This window comes from Larus michahellis, chromosome 2 (genome assembly GCF_964199755.1).
Source record: "Larus michahellis chromosome 2, bLarMic1.1, whole genome shotgun sequence".
In the NCBI taxonomy this organism is placed as follows: Eukaryota; Metazoa; Chordata; class Aves; order Charadriiformes; family Laridae; genus Larus; species Larus michahellis.
This window is the reverse complement of record NC_133897.1, coordinates 102,986,614-103,003,976: the sequence shown is the minus strand read 5'-3', so window position 1 is coordinate 103,003,976 and position 17,363 is coordinate 102,986,614. Positions and strand designations below refer to the sequence as shown.

Sequence of the window (17,363 nt, the reverse complement as noted above, 5' to 3'; positions counted from 1 at the left end):
TTTCAGCAGTTACCAACATAACTTGCCTCCAGAGTACTGAATATAGATCTCTCTTTTTTTCCTCAGGCTTGGCCTCAGTAAGATTACATTTTCTCATTGCCTCAGTTTCTGTGGTCATTTTTGTCCTGGACATGATTCTTTCCCTCACGGTGGAAGAGACATTTAAGCAGGCATCAGAAATTTGGCCATCTCCCTCTGCAAAAGTGCTTTGCTTGTTTCACGTTGTCACATTTGTTGGAACTGTTTCATTCCTGGACAGAGTACTTAAAAACAACACACGCCCCCCCACAAAACTTAGCTGTGTGGAAAACTTATTTTAGCTATTTTAACGGTGTCCAATGTTTTGCACATGACCATTGCTGCTGCACAAAGACTTTCTATGTGTAGTTTGGTCATTTCTGCAGCAGAAACTGCCCTGAAGTCTTCAAGACAGCCAGAGTCTCCACTCAGCATGTTAATCAACATATTGAAGCATGTAAGTAGTGCGTATCAGTTGGTCTAGGGATTGTAGGAACTGCCTGGAGAACTCTGTGTAACTGTCTGAAATTCTCATCTGGAGAACTCTTGTACCAATTAGTCAAATGCTTTGTTGTGAAGGCATGTAGCTCAATCACCTTGTCTCAGGTCAGTCCTTTGTCTCATCCGTGCTGATGCTAGCAAGGGAGTTCCTTGGTATTAATGAATGGAAGTTAATGACCAAGAGCTCTGGGTGTGCACATGGGCACAGCCCTCACACCCAGCTACATCACAATTATATATTTGAATTTTATGCTTAAATCTCACTTATAACTTAAATCCCGTAGTTCTTACTATACAAACCACGATGTCACGTGTATTTATAATTTCTTGAGGACTCTAACATTTCTACAGTATCCATCAGAGAAGCCTGCTATGCTGATCTTTGCTCCTAGTGGTAATCCAACATCATGGATTATGATTCTGTACTCTGTAATATGAGCCAGGAAGCATAGCTTTCTGCAAACCTGTGGTAGTATGCTAGTTTGTCCTGCCTGTGCCAGTCAGCAGCCTTTTGGACAGTCCTGCTCTTGTATAAATCCATTATATACAATTGAAAAATCAGAGAACTGAATTTGGAAGGGACCTCTGGAGGTCAACAAGTCTTATACCTGTGTTCATAGTTGGGTCAAATAGAGCAGGTGGCTCAGGACTTTGTCTAGGTGAGTTTTGAGTATCTCCAAGGGTATCTCCACAGCCTTTCTGGTCAAGCTGTTGAAATGCCTTACCACCCTGTCTAGTCCCCATTTTGTCTGTGAGGATGTTATTGGAGAGAGTGTTGAAATCTCTTGGAATGCCTCTGCCCCGCTGTGTTGCCCTTCCAGCAGATAGTGGGCTGTATGAAGAACCCAGTGAGGACCAGGGCTTGCAAAGATGAGGCTAATTCCAGTTGTTGGAAGAAAGTTTCATCAGGAAGTTTGCAACAGACATCTGCCACAATGTTGATTGGCCCTCTAATCCTAACCCAAATGCTCTCAACTGGCTCATCAGCCATCCTAAGGCAAAGCGTGGCCACTCTCTCACTTTCAAAGGCAACTCCCCAAACGGCCCTCCTGCTTGTCCTTCCTAAGAAGCCTGTATCCATCCATTGCAGGACTCCAGCCTAGTAAGCTATCCTACCACATTTCTGTCATCCCAGCTAGACTGTACCCCTGTAACTGCAGGCAGAGTTCTTTTTTTTCCCTGTTTTGTTCCCATGCTGTATGAATTTGTGAACAGGCACTTCAAATTGGCACCTACTTGTGCTGGTTACCCAAGAAAAATGTGAGAGCTTCTGCCATGATGCTATCCTCTTGGCCCTTTCTTATCTGCAGGCTACACTTGAGATGGGCCACTTTCCACACTGTCTTGTCATTCTTGAGGTCTCTCTTGTCCACCTCTTTTGCTTTTCAATTGGGTCCACCACTTCCTCACTTGAATGTGAGTTGTTATCTCCCTCCCCCACCATTGTAGTAATAATGGGGTATTTCAAAAGGCTTGCTAAAGTTCCTTGTGAAGTTTGTTCTGTATTTAAATTCTTAATGGTAAATTTTAAATTCAAAGTAAGTACTGCTGGGTATATGGGCAGTTGACTGGAAAGACCCGAGTCACATAAAGAATCAACGTGATAGGAAATGGCAGAATGTTGCCTGTTTTCAGCAATTGCAATATACATCAACAGAAGAAAATACCAGCAAAGAAGCATTCACCAATTGAACTTACCTCCCACAAAATCTAAAAGGAATTTGCAGAAGGAACACATGAAATCCTCCAGACATTTTACATATACAAATGCAGAATTAGAGGAACTGTAGAAAGAGGAACTCAGCCTTACAAATAGCCAAAGGCACCCCGAGTGACTATTGTCTCCTCAGTAAAGAAAAACATACAAAAGTAAAAGAATAGTCCTTAGCATATGTAGAAAGCCCAAGGTGTCCACAGGCCTGTGAAACAGTTATTCTGACAGAGTCCCCAAAGCTGAATTATTTGCCTTTGTTATAGAACTTCTAGCCAAAGTTCCCCACTGCCTCCTTCCACAGAGCCTCACTGAGATTAGGAAAAACCATAGAAACTGAAAAGAAAAACCTAACAAAACTTGAAAGCAAATGAGGCCATAATCCCATTTTGAGCATCATCTGTCTAAGGTGCTTTCATATGGAGAAAATCACTGATACCCCTTTTTTTCTTTTCCCCACAACAACAAATTATGCTTCTAGTGTTGAGATTTTTATTTGCAGATTTTTAATTCTTTCTTACAAGAGCATCAGCTATACTACTGCAGTCCATTTTGCCCAAGTGCAATCTTTTGCCTGCTGTTAAAAGATGTAGCAAAGAAATAGCTCACAATCCGTATTTGCCAGTAAATTCTATCTGTTCTGTACCATTCCTGAAAGACAAAGCTGTTGTAAAATTAGCAGACTGATTAAGGAAAATAAATGGTGGTTGCTTTGAACCACCCATCATGTAGGTCAGTTGAAATGCACCAGAAAACCCATCTTTAAAAGTAATTTTAGTTTGTTTTAAATTTTCTAATAGATGTGACAGTATTTCTTCAAATTTAACGAAGTCGTCACTTCTGTAGAATCATAGACTCATCTAAGTTGTAAGAGACCTCCGGGGGTCAATATAGAGCAGGTTGCAAAGGCACTTGTTGAGTTTTGAATATCTCTGAGGATGGAGATATGGCCAAAGATTCAGTTTCTCTGGACACCTTTTCTGTGTTTGACCACTCTCATTGTGAAGAATCTTTTCCTTACGCAAACTGTAGCAATTTCCCCTGTTGCAAATTTTGACCGTTGTCTCTTTTTGTCTCACTTGGTTGTCCTTTGCTGGACTCATTCCAGTATGTCAATGATGGTCATCTAGCATAGAGAAAAAGAAATATATCAGCCCTTGTCATGATTCCGGATATTTCACTAGGACATATCATTTACTAAACGATATCAGACTTTGTCATCAACCTATAATCTGCCCTCCAAACTTCACGTGAAGTTGTTAATATTTTTGTCGTAATGTTTCCATCTGCAAATGAGATTTCCTGGCAATACCTGGCTGAATATTTGTATCCGATGTTTTCAACTGTTAACAACTTGGCACCTGATTGAATAACAGAAAATGAGGCTGGATGGGGCCTTGAGGGGTCTTCCATTTACCTTCCTGGAGGAAAAATAATTCTTAGCTAAATAATTTGCTACAAATGTTTGTGACCCTCTTGAACATTTTCCTGTGACAGGTAGCCTGCAGTTTCCCAGGCAACCTGTTCCAAAGTTTCATTTTCCTTATGGTCACAAAGTTTTCTCTAAAAGTTAACTTGAATCTCCCTTGCTGTAGTTAAATGCATTACTTCTTTTCCTTTCTATTCCTTCTGTCTTCCTCTTTGCAGATATTTTTTGTGTGTCAAAGACCTTTATCATAACTAATCCTACATATTTGTTCTTCCTACGTCTACAGTAGATTTTGGTTTACTTCTTCCTGATATAGCATGTTTTCTAGTCAGCTGATAACTTTAACTTCTTTTCTCAATTCTTTTCATTAGGGTTCATCTTCAAGTGTGGAATCCAACTTTTGGGCACAGTACAGAAGTGCCAACTGTAAAGGAAATGTCTTTAACTGTCTTAAAAAGGACATTTTTATTTTTATTGCCCACTATAATTATAATATGTCATTGGGGAGTTTGTGGCTTCAGTCCAATCTCAGATGTTTTTCTGTGAAATTTCTACACCTGACTTGTTTCTCAACTGAATGAAGAAGAGTTGTTACTTGTCTTTATTTATGCAGTTGGTTATTTCTATCTGTGTAGTATTTTGTACTTGTCTGTATTTAATTACATCATACATAGATCATTTATTGAATTTCTCTTGGTAATTTTGAACTCTAGTTGTGGTCTAGCTTGGTAACATCTGCAAACCTAATCAATAAGTTATTCCTTGCTGAAAATTCTGGGTTGTACTCAATGTATTGTTCCAATTTGTCAGCCTGGGAAATAGAGGTGGGGACTAGGGGCAAGGTATTTTTTTTAATTTTGTCTTTGTTTCTCACCATCCAATTATATTAAATTAATTCTCCCTAAGTCAAGTCTTTTTTGCCTGTGATGGTAGCTGGTAAGTGAACTCCCTGTCTTTATATTGACTGATGAGCTTTCTGTTAATCTTTTCACCCTCTATCCTGTTGAGCAGAGGGAATGAGAGAAGGGCTGGGTGGGTGTTTGGAAGCTGGCCAAGTCAATCAATGCGCAACAGATAGTGTAAAAAAGAGTCTCTGCACTTAGTCTCAAAAATATTTCTGATCTACCAGAGGGAGCATATATTCTCCAAATGTAACAATATCTTTACTACTTCCTTCCATGTCTGTCTTTATCACTTAGTTTTCCAAGCAGTCGGCAGCAGTGGAGACTTTATAATTTAAAACCTTTACCCTGATAGCTTTCCTTCTAGGATTTGCATAAAAGATTGAAGAGATGACAGAACATTTGCCTATATTTTCAAATCTTTGTTAACTAAGACAGAATTGTATGTTCAGGCACAAGTGCTAAAATTAATTGAGTATGTCTGTATGGCTTTGCACATATGCAGCTGCACTCGTAATGAAAGGGAAGATATGCTGGCTATTACCTGCCTAAGTCCAAAGCTGGTTAGAATCACCTCTAAGATGCATGTGCCTTTTGGAAATAAAGCCTTCTGTTCTGAACCAAGTTGTTTTGAAGCCATCCACAGAGCAGAACGTCATTAAGTGCAAGATAGGATAGGCTTACATATAACAAATTGTATCTGAATGATTTCAGTATGTTTCCTTATATCAGCCAACAGGATGCTAGTTCCATCAACAAGGGCATCGCCAGCTGAGACAAAGTCATTATCCCACTCTACTCAGCACTTATCAGGCCACACCTGGAATGCTGTGTTCTGTTTTGGTCCCCGCTATACAAAAAAAGATGTGGACAGGCTGGAGAGGGTCCAGAGAAGGGCCACAAAGATGATCGAGGGACTGGGAAGCCTGCCATATGAGGAAAGGCTGAGAGAACTGGGTTTGTTCAGCCTTGGGAAAAGAAGTCTTAGGGGAGACCTTATCACCATATTCAAGTATTTAAAGGGTGGCTACAAAGAAGATGGAGACTGCCTTGTTACAAGGAGTCCCATGGAAAAGAGGAGGGGTAATGGGTACAAGTTAGTCCTGAGGAGATTCCAATTGGACACAAGAGGAAAATGTATCACAATGAGAGCAATCAGCCCTTGGAATAACCCCCCCGGGGAAGCGATGAATTCCCCGATATTTGACACTTTAAAGATTCAGTTGGACAGGGTGCTGGGCCATCTTATCTGGACCATGCTTTTGCCAAGAAAGATCGGACCAGATGATCCATGAGGTCCCTTCTAACCTGGTATTCTATGATATTGGCCCTTTCAGTCACGAATCCCAGTACCATATATCAAGATAGCAACAATCCTTGCACGAGCAGAAAACAGGGAGTAGTCTGAATATGCGTGGTTTGCTGTTTGTGCATCTGCCGAATTATGAATTTAGGAAAATGATAGAAGATGCAGCTCTATTACAGATGACTTGTAGAAGTGGTAGTCTACCACCAAAAGGGACACTTGGCAGGTATGGACGTGCAACACTGGAAAATATCTTCAGGGTATGATAGTAACAGAACTGGAAATCCAGTTGAAAAGATGAAAAGCTGTAAAATTAATCATCCTTAAAACTTCAATAACATATGTATTTCTTCAATTAATTTAGTTTTCATCCCTCTGTTGATTTTAAAGTGTTTAATCTTTGTGATACCTGTTGTTTTTATGTATTATTTCAAGGTTCACTATGACTTCGGGCTTAGAAATATCCTGTCTGTTTTAAGAACACTTGGAGCAGTGAAAAGATCTAATCCCAAAGAGCCGGAGAAAACCGTAGTGATGAGGGTTCTGCGGGACATGAACCTCTCCAAACTGGTACTGTAACACTGTGACTTTCCCAAGAAGAGTACTTTGCATTTTTAAATGTATTTATTATGCACTTTGAAAAGATCTTTTTCTTCAGCAGCTGGATACATTATTTTTCAGTTTTTAATATGGTCTATCAGTAAGTGGAGAATCAGAATATTTATGGTGTGAGCACTATTTGTCTTTTCAAGAGTCGAAAACACATCAGAAGCCTGAGCTGAAAAATCATTGGGAATACCATCAGAACCTAGGGGACCTAACCTGGTCTTCTAATTGCCTCTTGTTTTTTCTTCTTTCTGCCCTATCTGAGGATTGAAAGGAATAATACCTTGTATTAACTTTAAATAATGTCATTAAATATCCTTCTTAATCCAAAATTTCAATTTATAAATTTCTTGGGAGTCTTTTCAGAACATCATAAGAATTGCAATGAGTGAGGTAATTGGAAGCAGCTAACGCCTGCTTGTATAGTATAATCTCTTTCAATTTTACTATTTAAAGTATTCATCTTTCTTTTTATTGATATTATTGAAAGGCTATAGCATGTCTAGACTCTGTGTATTTACCTAGGGAGCCAGTTTTTTGATGGAACCAATTACTCTGTTTCTGATGTTAACCTATTCAGCACATTGGTACATGCGTTCAAATCTATAGGCGTGCTTCAGTGATTTACAGAAGGAAAAAAAATGATAAAAAATCCAAGGGAAAATACAATTTGAATAAATCTTGCTGGTTTATGTAACAAATGAAGTAATGTGTGTGTGTGTGTATTGAAGAAAATTGTACTAAGATATTAACATTTTTATAAGCTTTAAGTATTTAATTTAGAAATTACTACTTGTGATTTCATTGTATGAATTTCACTTAATAAAACTGATTCATAATTATAATATTTGCTTTGGAAAAGAGAAGGTTTTCTACTGCCATCTTTTAAATGGCATAATCTTGAACATTGTTTACAGCTATATTAATAATTTAAATGAATAAATAATGTATTTTCCCCTACTTTATTCTTGACAGGTGGATGAAGATGAACCTTTATTTATGAGTCTCATTAATGACCTATTCCCTGGAATTACTCTGGATAAAGCTGGGTATCCTGAACTACAGTCAGCCATTCAGAAACAGGCAGAGAAAGCAGGGCTTATTTATCATCCACCGTGGATACTTAAACTCATTCAACTGTATGAAACTCAACGAGTCCGACATGGTTAGCATGCTAGATGAGGTTTTGAGACTGCATAAGAGCAATAGTTTTCTATATTATCTGCTACAGATTGCAGACTATTTTCACAAAAAATATATTTTAAAATGAAACAGATGTTATTTTTAAAGCCTATGTGGGTATTTTGCTAGGAAACCGTTCTGACTTTTTTTGGTGTGCAGTGCACACATAGTGAGATTTTATCTTTGTTGTCTTACATTTTTATGGGAAATACGAGTGTGGCCTTCAGCGATTGGAATTTCTGTGGAACAAGTTAAATGCAGTGTTCATGCACTGGTGGAGTTCAAGTCCTGATGGATATGGGGCAGGGGAAGAGTAAAGTCAGGACCCTGAATTTTAGGAAGGCAAAATTCCAGCTCTTCAAGGAGTTAGTCAATAGGACCCCCTGGGAAACTGCCCTCAGGGGCAAGGGAGCAGAACAGAGCTGGCAGATCTTTAAGGATGCTTTCCACAGAGCACAAGAGTTCTCGATCCCCAGGTGTAAGAAATCAGGAATGGAAGGCAAGAGACCTGCAAGGCTGAGTTGAGACCTGCTGGTCAAACTAAAGGGCAAGAAGGAAATGCACAGGCAGTGGAAGCAGGGACAGGTATCCTGGGGAGAGTATAGGGACACTGCCCGGTTGTGTAGGGATGGGGTCAGGAAAGCCAAGGCGTAGCTGGACCTGAATTTGGCAAGGGACACCTGTTTGGTCCCCAAGCTGTTTGGTCTGTGAGACACCATAGACCACTGTTGCCCAAAAATCTCCAGGTTCCACTGTGGTATTCTGCTTAGATGCCTCTTCTCTCCACACATCCCTGCTATTCCCAGAGGTCGTGCAGCTCTAATTGGCCTAACACCTGGACACCCAGGGCCTTTCTATGACACAAGTTATTGCATGGAGGAAAAAAGATCTCTGTTTTCCTGACTTCTGTTTGTCCTATTCATGGACTCTTGGATTTATGGAGAGGTCACCATGGGATTTCAAGTAATGAGGAAAAATGTGTAAAATACATGACTTCTCTTGGTTGAAATAGAGGCAGTATATTCAAATGGAGTGCTCATACACCCACCCACACGCATGCACACGTGTATGTGTGGAGATTTAGTGCATGGATCCTGAAATCTCTTTTGCATAACATTTTTGATTCAAATGCTGTTGAAACCATCAGAAAGGCCATTCCATTAACATTGAAGGGCTTGGATTAGATCTCCCCAAATGTAACATATGGTATGAGTAAGTGATTGTCTGGGTGCCCAAACTGTTTTGGGGAACATTCAGCTCCCTTTAGTTATAGAGGCGGTCTGCATTATACGGGATTATGTTTGTAACTTGTGTTTGTAATTGTTTGTTCCATACCTTTGTTGAAGAGGTTTTCAAAGCCAACTAGGGATTATGTTGTCCAGTTTCCTTTAAGGTTAATAGGAGTTATCTAGCTCCCTTAGATGACTTTGGAAGTCTCAGTTTGAATGTCCCATCTGCTTTTGGACTCTGGGCCTCTTGAATAGTTTATTTAGAAAATATAACTAAAAAGGATTAACCGTAGGCTCAATTTATTGTTGAAGACATGGCTTCTTCTCCTTAGACAATATATGTGTAACTGATGAAATTAAAAGTGTGGTTGCTGTTAATGGTTTTTTTTATTTAAGAAAAATATATTAAAATCTTGGCATGGATGGATGCAGGTACATATTTTTTTGTTTTTGCTTCAGAAAGATACACTTGATTTTGTATATCATTGGGAACTACTCATTCTCATTAAATGCATTCAGAAATTACTGTTTTTGGTTACTAGCAGTCATGCCAATGTCATTGCACGCGAACATCAAAAGGCAGTTGTGTTTTCCAATTAGAAGAAGGAACAGAACTGCCTGAGGGGAGATACAGACCCACATAGGCTTGCGTGTCATAATAGAGCAGACATTTATAGAGGCCTTTTAATAACATTTTAAAATTCCATTTCAGTCAACATTGAGTAAGTGGAGCGAGAAACATCTTTTTTTGTATTGTCTTTTAATAAAAATAAAACAAGGATCATTGATGCAAAGAACCATTAAATGCTGGTGTGACATTTTGACATTTCATTTTAAACCATGTTTGTATTGTTTCAAGGTATGATGACTCTAGGTCCAACTGGTGCAGGAAAGACAAAATGCATTAATATTTTGATGAAGGCAATGACAGATTGTGGTGCTCCTCATAAAGAGATGAGAATGAACCCAAAGGCAATCACAGCTTCCCAGATGTTTGGTACCCTTGATGTTGCTACAAATGACTGGACAGATGGTATTTTCTCTACATTATGGAGAAAAACTTTAAAAGCAAAGAAGGTAACGTGTGTTGCGTCATGGTAGTTAATAAGGACATTTAATACTGTTTCTATAAGGTTTCTCACTACCTGTCATTTGTGTGAATGATCTTACATTATAAAATCAAATGGGAAAATACAGAGTTAGTTTTGCTCTGTATCTGAACAGCTCAATGTACGCCAGAGTCACAATTATGTGTATGTGCCAGAGAGCACTAGGCTTCCCAAGCGCTTAAGGTTCCAGAATTAAATCGGAAAAGATTTTAAGGGTTTCATCCACCTTGATGGATGCTCGGATGGCTGATGTACTTTTGTAGAAGAGACAGCTTTCTGCTTAGAACAGCCCAAATTAATTTTTGTCACTTTTCCTTAATATCCTTTTTGGTGTGACACGGGCTAAGAAAAGAAGGATTAAAATCACTGAGCAAATTATAAAAACTGTAGTTCATGCTGAGCTAAACAGCACTGAATTAAGACTCATTATTTATGTCCAAGAGTACGTTCTCTGAGATTAAGTAAATGTGTATTTTTGGTCAGTGTACGTAAAGTTGCTTGGCTGTGTGTCTACTTTTTTAGGGAGAGCATATCTGGATAGTTTTGGATGGACCTGTTGATGCAATATGGATTGAAAATCTGAACTCTGTTCTGGACGATAATAAGACCCTTACGTTGGCCAATGGAGATCGTATTCCGATGTCCCCCAGTTGCAAAATTATTTTTGAACCTCACAACATTGACAATGCTTCTCCTGCAACTGTTTCTCGTAATGGGATGGTCTTCATGAGTTCTTCGGTGTTAGATTGGAAGCCTATTTTAAGAGCTTGGCTGCAAACGCTACCTGTTACATACTCTGATGTCCTATGGAGTTGCTTTAATGCTGTATTTCAGGTACTTAATTCAACAACTTGAAAATAAATTATTGCGTTTCTTATTCTTCATTTAATGAAGCATTGTTTCTTCCTCAGTGCTTTTTCAATTATTTACTTCTCTTTGTTTATGTAATAAAATAAGGATGAAGGATTTAAAAAAAAAAGAAGAGAAAATTATCTCTAACATTAATGAATGAAACTATAACAAATGAATAATTTGGATGCTTGTTTTGTCTACATAGGTTAGTTGGCAATGAATTGTTAAATCTGTAATTATTTTATAATGTATGTTGGCAAAACAGAGATATTCTCTTTGGCTGTAATTGTTACTGAAATTTTAATTCTTGTTAGGATACATAAAGGGAGTGGATCAACTTCCTTATTTGTTTTAAATGTAAAGAAGTACATTCAGAAAGAAATTAACCTAGATTCACTCTGGTGGACTCTTTCTCAATTTTGGCTGCAACAGGAATGCATCTGGCCTACTAGTTATTTTTAAAAGACACTCTATAGTTCAAATTAATTAAGGGCAGTTCTGTGCTCTGTGGCATTCTGAAACTCAGCACAGGTGACTATAGTGGTCTCTTCTGATTTTATAATCAATGATTCTGTTCCAAGGGAACAGAGTGGTTTTGAGATGGTATCTCTTTGATGCATTCTCTGACTAAATCGTGTTCAATCAGTAGATCCAAAAAAACATTCCAAATGTTTTTTCCCCTCTATTTGGCCTTAGCATACTGAATCATTAAAAAGTTTCATTAATATTATGGGTGATTGCACTCAACAGTGGATCTAAAAGCATAATCTCAGTGTACTCTTTTTAATTACACCAAAATTCTTGTTTTTTCTTTGGAATTTTTAAAAGAAATAGTCATGACTTTGCAATCTTTCGGCATTATTATCTTCTGTTTTCCTCAACATCTGTGGAACAAATGCAACTTTATTCTATACCCCGCTTTCCCATTGGCTCTCTCCTACCAGTTTTCTTGTGTACTTGGTGCTGGATTTCACAGGGATTTCTCCTGTAATGTTTTTCATCACTGTTGGATTTTACAAATGCAGTTTTTAATGAACTTTGAGTGACATTTCAGAAAGTTTATTTATAAATCATGATAAGAGCAATGACTAATATAGTTTTGGAATGCCTTGAATGTTAACAAATGTCTTCTTACAGATATGTTTCATTTCAGTGCCCATTTACTTTAAAACCAATGTTTAACAAGCTATTCATTTTGTTCTACCTCCAAAACATAATGGTATGACATAGTTTTATCGCAGCAGCAAGAGACACAATTCTGATAATGAATTTTAAAATATGCTTCCAAAGTAATGTATATGTGGGTCAATTTACTGCTTCTTTGCCACAATTCTATTTATATTTTATGCTACAACTTGCTCTGAAAACATAATAACAACATTTAAATACCCAAGCCTGCAGCAATAGCAATAAAGTCCAGAAAAATATGTATTTTATTAGATTGAGAGATGAAAATGCAGTGAAATATGAAGTTAGTTCTGTGCTGAAGGCTGCATTTGGAACTATCGAAATGTAAATGAAAGCTGTCACGCTGTCAGTTTTCTTTCACTTTTAATGAGCTATCGTTTCTTTTCAAATAATAGAAGTGATAACAGTGATTTTACAGATGAGGGTACTTTTGTATTCAGGTGGCTCTTTTCACAGTTGTTATTTTCCTCCATGTTAAAAGAATGGGTAAATAAATTCTAAAAAAAATATTGGTGAAATAAGATGCATCAACAGTGGTAGTCAAGCCCCAAATACAGACCTTGGTGAATTTAGTGCCAGTATTAAGAAAAGCATGGATATAAGCAGCTTACAAATATTGGATTTTTAGAAGAAAAGGAAGATTAGGCTATAGATGGAAATATAGTAAGTAAGGAGAATCAGTCTTTAAGTATACCTATAGAGACCTTTTGAAATCAATCTAAATTCAACCAAAATAGATGTAAGACAACTGCTATAGTAATTCCAGTTTGCTTACAATAAACATTTATTATTTATGATAATAAAAATAGTATTTGTCACTGAAAGTCTGCATATTGGATAAAATCATTATTAATGAAGGTACAGCAAGTAGCAATAATGTAGGACGAATAATAGCTGTGAATCAGCGGAAAGAATGTATTTATTTTTTCCATATATATTATAAATTCAACCGTAAGTCATTAGTTTTTATATAGAAGACAGGAGGTAGTCCAAAAGACAAGGATAAATTAAAACCAACAAGCAAGCAAAAAACCACAAACACAAAAAACCCTCCAAAACCCCCCAAACCCAACCTTTTTTAAAATTGAGATTATCTCTGAGTCCTTTCTATTTCCGCAGAATTTTTTTTAAATGGTGATTGAGGGGTTCGACTTTCATCCTCCCTTTCCCTCTTTAGGAGTAATTCCAAGTAAACTCCCCATCTGAAGTTTCTACTCTCTTAAATTTAGAAGCTATACTGCCAATTTCTTCTCTGTGAATGATGCTCTACCTGTAAGAGTTGCATGGCTGATGGAAGTAATTATCTGAGACAGTTTCAAAGAACTGAAATAATTAAAAAAATTACCTGAGTGGCATTATTTATTTTGTCTGCAAAGTGTGAAGCTCAAACTAGTGATGGATGTTATTTAAGTAATGTAAGTTTCAGCATGTCTATGTATTGTTTAAATGCAAAAAAAAAAAAAAGATAGTAATTTTTAAATCACACTCACTTTCCTTTTTTTTTAATAAAATCTGGTGTCCTGGATCCCTTATTGATCTATTCTGGAGACTTCAGAGAAGTCCTAAAACCAGCAGAGTAGTCAGATGTGACTTATTCCTCCTTCCGCATTAAATGTCACCCTATTCTTATTTGGGTAAAGGCTGCTATTGCCTCTGGAGCATAGAGTTGAATATATCATCCAAAAAGTTTATTAGCTTTAATATTTAAATGCTGATGTTCAAATTAATATTAAAAATACTAAGAACTTTGCATTATTTAATTGTTCTTGTGCTTGTCTAAACCCTTTGAGTATGTTGCCAACTTCTTGTCCTAAAGAGCATTCTACCGTCCAGTGAGTTCCACAGTGACTGTACGCTGTGTGAAAGTCTTTTCTCATATGAGTTTTTACCATCTGACTTCATTTTGCAGTCTCCTTTTAAGGGATAGCAAATTCCTGATCCAAATTCTCTGCAATTTGTGTGCATTTGTCAGGCCCAACTCATTTTTCCAGACCCCCTGTCCAAAAAAAATACCAAAATAAGTAGCTAATTCATGCTAATTGCTATGTTGATCTTGCATTCTTCTTTCTTCCATGTATTGTTTTAAAAATAGTAGTAATAAAGTATTAGTGTATATGGACCTGATTTTTTATTTTTTTTTCATAAACTCAAAGAAAAAGAATTACACAAATCTCACTGGAATCGTGTTGTAAAACTCATTCTCGTGAAAATTTGGCTCTTGAAAGTACAACCTACTTTGATTCATGAAATACCTTTATTCTGAGTATCTCAAATCAATTATTAAACAGTTTGCAGTGCCCTGTGAGACAAGTAGTCTGTTTTGCAGATGAAGAAACTGAATCTCAGAGAGAATTCAGATCCAGTTTTTAAAAGTCTTTAGAATCAAATCTTCCATGCTGCTTTCAATGACTTACTTCTGCCCATTCCTTGCAGAACCCAGAAACCCCCGATTAGTCACTTGAGCACCCTATGTACTCCTGGGGGCAAAACATGTATTTCAGAGGGTAAAACGACAAAAAGCAACACATAGAGGTGGAAGCACTTTTGCTAGTAAACAAGAAATAAGATAAAAAGGGATGTTTTCTAAGCCTTCCTCCTCTTACGTATGCCCACATTCAGACTGTCTTCTTTCTGAGACCACTTAGCCATGAGACCTATTCTAGCTTAAGATGCTTAAGTGAGTTTTTTCTCTTAATATTTATCTTTGTTGTGTGTGTTACTTACTATTCTAGTGAGATGGAACTCAGGAGGGTGGGGAAAAAATCTTGATTCAGTCTCTGTGCCAATAAATACTCAGTATAGGGTACTTAGAGAACTTCAGTGGCAAAAAGGTAAACTGAATATTGGAATAAAGCTGGTGTGTGTGTGGGCAAGAACCTTATGGATTTTTCAAAAATATCTAGGTGATTGTTTACATCTTTGGGTGATTGAATGTCTTCATTGTCTTAGCTTTCTCACTCACAGGACATGGGAGACATAAATGGAAATCCTCCAACATTACTATCTCCCATAGTGTCCCTGTTATACTTTTACTTCCCAGAATGAGTAGGCAGTGTTGATTTCCAAAGATTATGAAGGCTAATGGAACCCACAGGGATGGAATTATATTAAAAAATCTTAAATGAAATTGAAAGTAGGTTATAATTTACATCAGTCTGTACTAGGGATGACCATCGATATTTTAAAACAATTCTGCACTGCAAATCTCAGAGAGGACTTTACATCAATTTGAAACTTTGCTAAAGATGACAGAATCACAGAATGGTTCAGGTTGGAAAGATGTTGCAGAACACTTGGCAAAGGCAGGCAGGGTAGCCATCACTGTGGAGTAACCTGAGGGAAGTCCACGTTCCATTAAAATCAATTGCAAAATTCCCTTTGGATCCTGCCAGGGTTCTACAGAAAACCAAGAGTATTGGTTTCAAGAGGGACAGGTACATTATGGTGCAGCCAGAACAGATCAGATGATAGATAGACAGAAATTTATAGTGGTGAGGTTGTGCATTATATACATATCATTACCACAATCCTAGGGCTTTTATCTTTCCACTACAAAAATGGCAATGATAGATTAAAATCTCCAGTGGAGAGCACAAATGGCAGATCTCTGATGTAACTGAAAAGCAGTCTTCAAATTGCTCTTCAGGAAATTGCTGTATGGAGCTCATATGAATAATTCTGCTAACTGTTGTACATCAAAGTTATTTTTCTAATATGTTATTGTTAGCAAAATTTCGTGGTCTAAGTCTGAATATTTGTAAGCCCAGAAAGGATGGGGTTAAAATAAATAAAGTTTGGAATAAAGTTTAGAATATACTTGAAATAAAGAAATTGGTCTCATCTAAGAATAAATTGTACCATTGAAACTGGTAAACAGATTCTTTAAATGATGTTTTTCCTTTCCAGGATGTGATAGATTTTGTTTTCTCTGCTGTGACACCAAAAATGCCAATTTTAGAATGTATGTACATCAAACAAGCTATTGACCTCCTACAGGTAGATATGACATTCAGTTTTTTACTCTCTCATTCTGTTATTTGTGCTGTCATTATTCTAGGAGGGCAATAATTACATATTGTATCTGCTTTGCAGGGTTTATTGTCTGACCGAGATGAGAAGCAGCTCAGCGAGGAACATATTGCTCGCTTGTTCATTTTTGCTGTAATGTGGTCAGCTGGAGCTCTTTTGGAACCGGATGACAGGCTGAAAATGGAGCTGTTCCTACGGAAGCACTCTGCAATGAAAGAACTTCCAGCTGTGAATGGAGAAGAAACCATGTTTGAATTTGTTATCAATGCCTGTGGCCAGTGGGAGCACTGGTCAAAGAAGGTTTGTATGCTGCGACATGCTAAGCTTTCTTAATGAGTATACAAGAAAGATGTATTTGGTAAGAGGCATATTATTTTGTTATTTAAAATCCTGCATAATTTGGTTAGGAAGATTAATTCTAACAAATGCTCAAGAGTTTCTTTTTTGAAAGATTTTTCTGCTTTTCTCCATAAATATCTGTGGCATAGGATAGGAACATGCATTTGAAATAGCTGTGGAAGTGAAACAGAAGTGATCTTAGATTTGTCTACTGTCTATTGCCCTACTATTTAAGAACTCCCAGCAAGGAAAAGCTTTCTTCAAGTAACAGAGAATAGTGGAGTGAAAATATCCCTTTAGTCTAACATCCTTTTAGAAAAGCTTGGCAAGGTACTGATTGATTATAAGTGGATGCTTGGCTTTCAGGAAGAAAAGTTTTGCTAATGTACATTTTGTAAAGTACATTAGGTTTTCTGTTGTGATGCAAAGTGATTGTGGGGCCAGGTAGAAAGTCTCAAACTTTTTGCATGTCTTTCTTATGCAGGTCCCTGAGTATATTTACCCTAAAGATTCAATACCAGAATATAATTCCATTTTAGTTCCAAATGTAGACAGTGTCCGAACAGACTTTCTAATGCACACTATCATGAGGCAAGGAAAAGCTGTTCTGCTAATTGGGGAACAGGGAACAGCCAAAACAGTTATGATTAAGGTAGGTGGAATGGAAAAACATGTAATATCTTTGTATGATAACATTGCAATAATTGACATTGGCACAAATGTTAAATTGAAGTGTAAGAGTAATTTGTTTTTTCTTCAGATTACATACTAGCATTTTTACTAAGGCATTTTGCCAGTACTCACATGGTCTGCAAGCAAAAAGATGTAACTGTCTATACTCCAGTATAAAGGGTTCTTTTAAACTTTGCTAACCGTGGCCACAAGGTCATGCGATAAATGCTCTTTCACATGCTTTCTTTTCTTTCCTTCTGAATCTCAAACTGGAGATTTTGCTAAGAAAA

At 37.3% G+C, this 17,363-nt stretch overlaps 1 protein-coding gene across 1 annotated transcript in view; it reads left to right on the top strand.

Annotated features, from left to right (window-relative positions):
• LOC141739348 (dynein axonemal heavy chain 5-like) overlaps positions 1-17,363 on the top strand; it is a 170,551-nt gene that overhangs the window by 73,814 nt on the left and 79,374 nt on the right. The window contains exons 45-51 of the mRNA XM_074576432.1: positions 6,303-6,437; positions 7,449-7,638; positions 9,744-9,961; positions 10,516-10,827; positions 15,940-16,029; positions 16,126-16,362; positions 16,886-17,053. Of these exons, the coding sequence (XP_074432533.1) occupies positions 6,303-6,437; positions 7,449-7,638; positions 9,744-9,961; positions 10,516-10,827; positions 15,940-16,029; positions 16,126-16,362; positions 16,886-17,053 (1,350 nt within the window). The remainder of the gene's footprint in view (positions 1-6,302; positions 6,438-7,448; positions 7,639-9,743; positions 9,962-10,515; positions 10,828-15,939; positions 16,030-16,125; positions 16,363-16,885; positions 17,054-17,363) is intronic.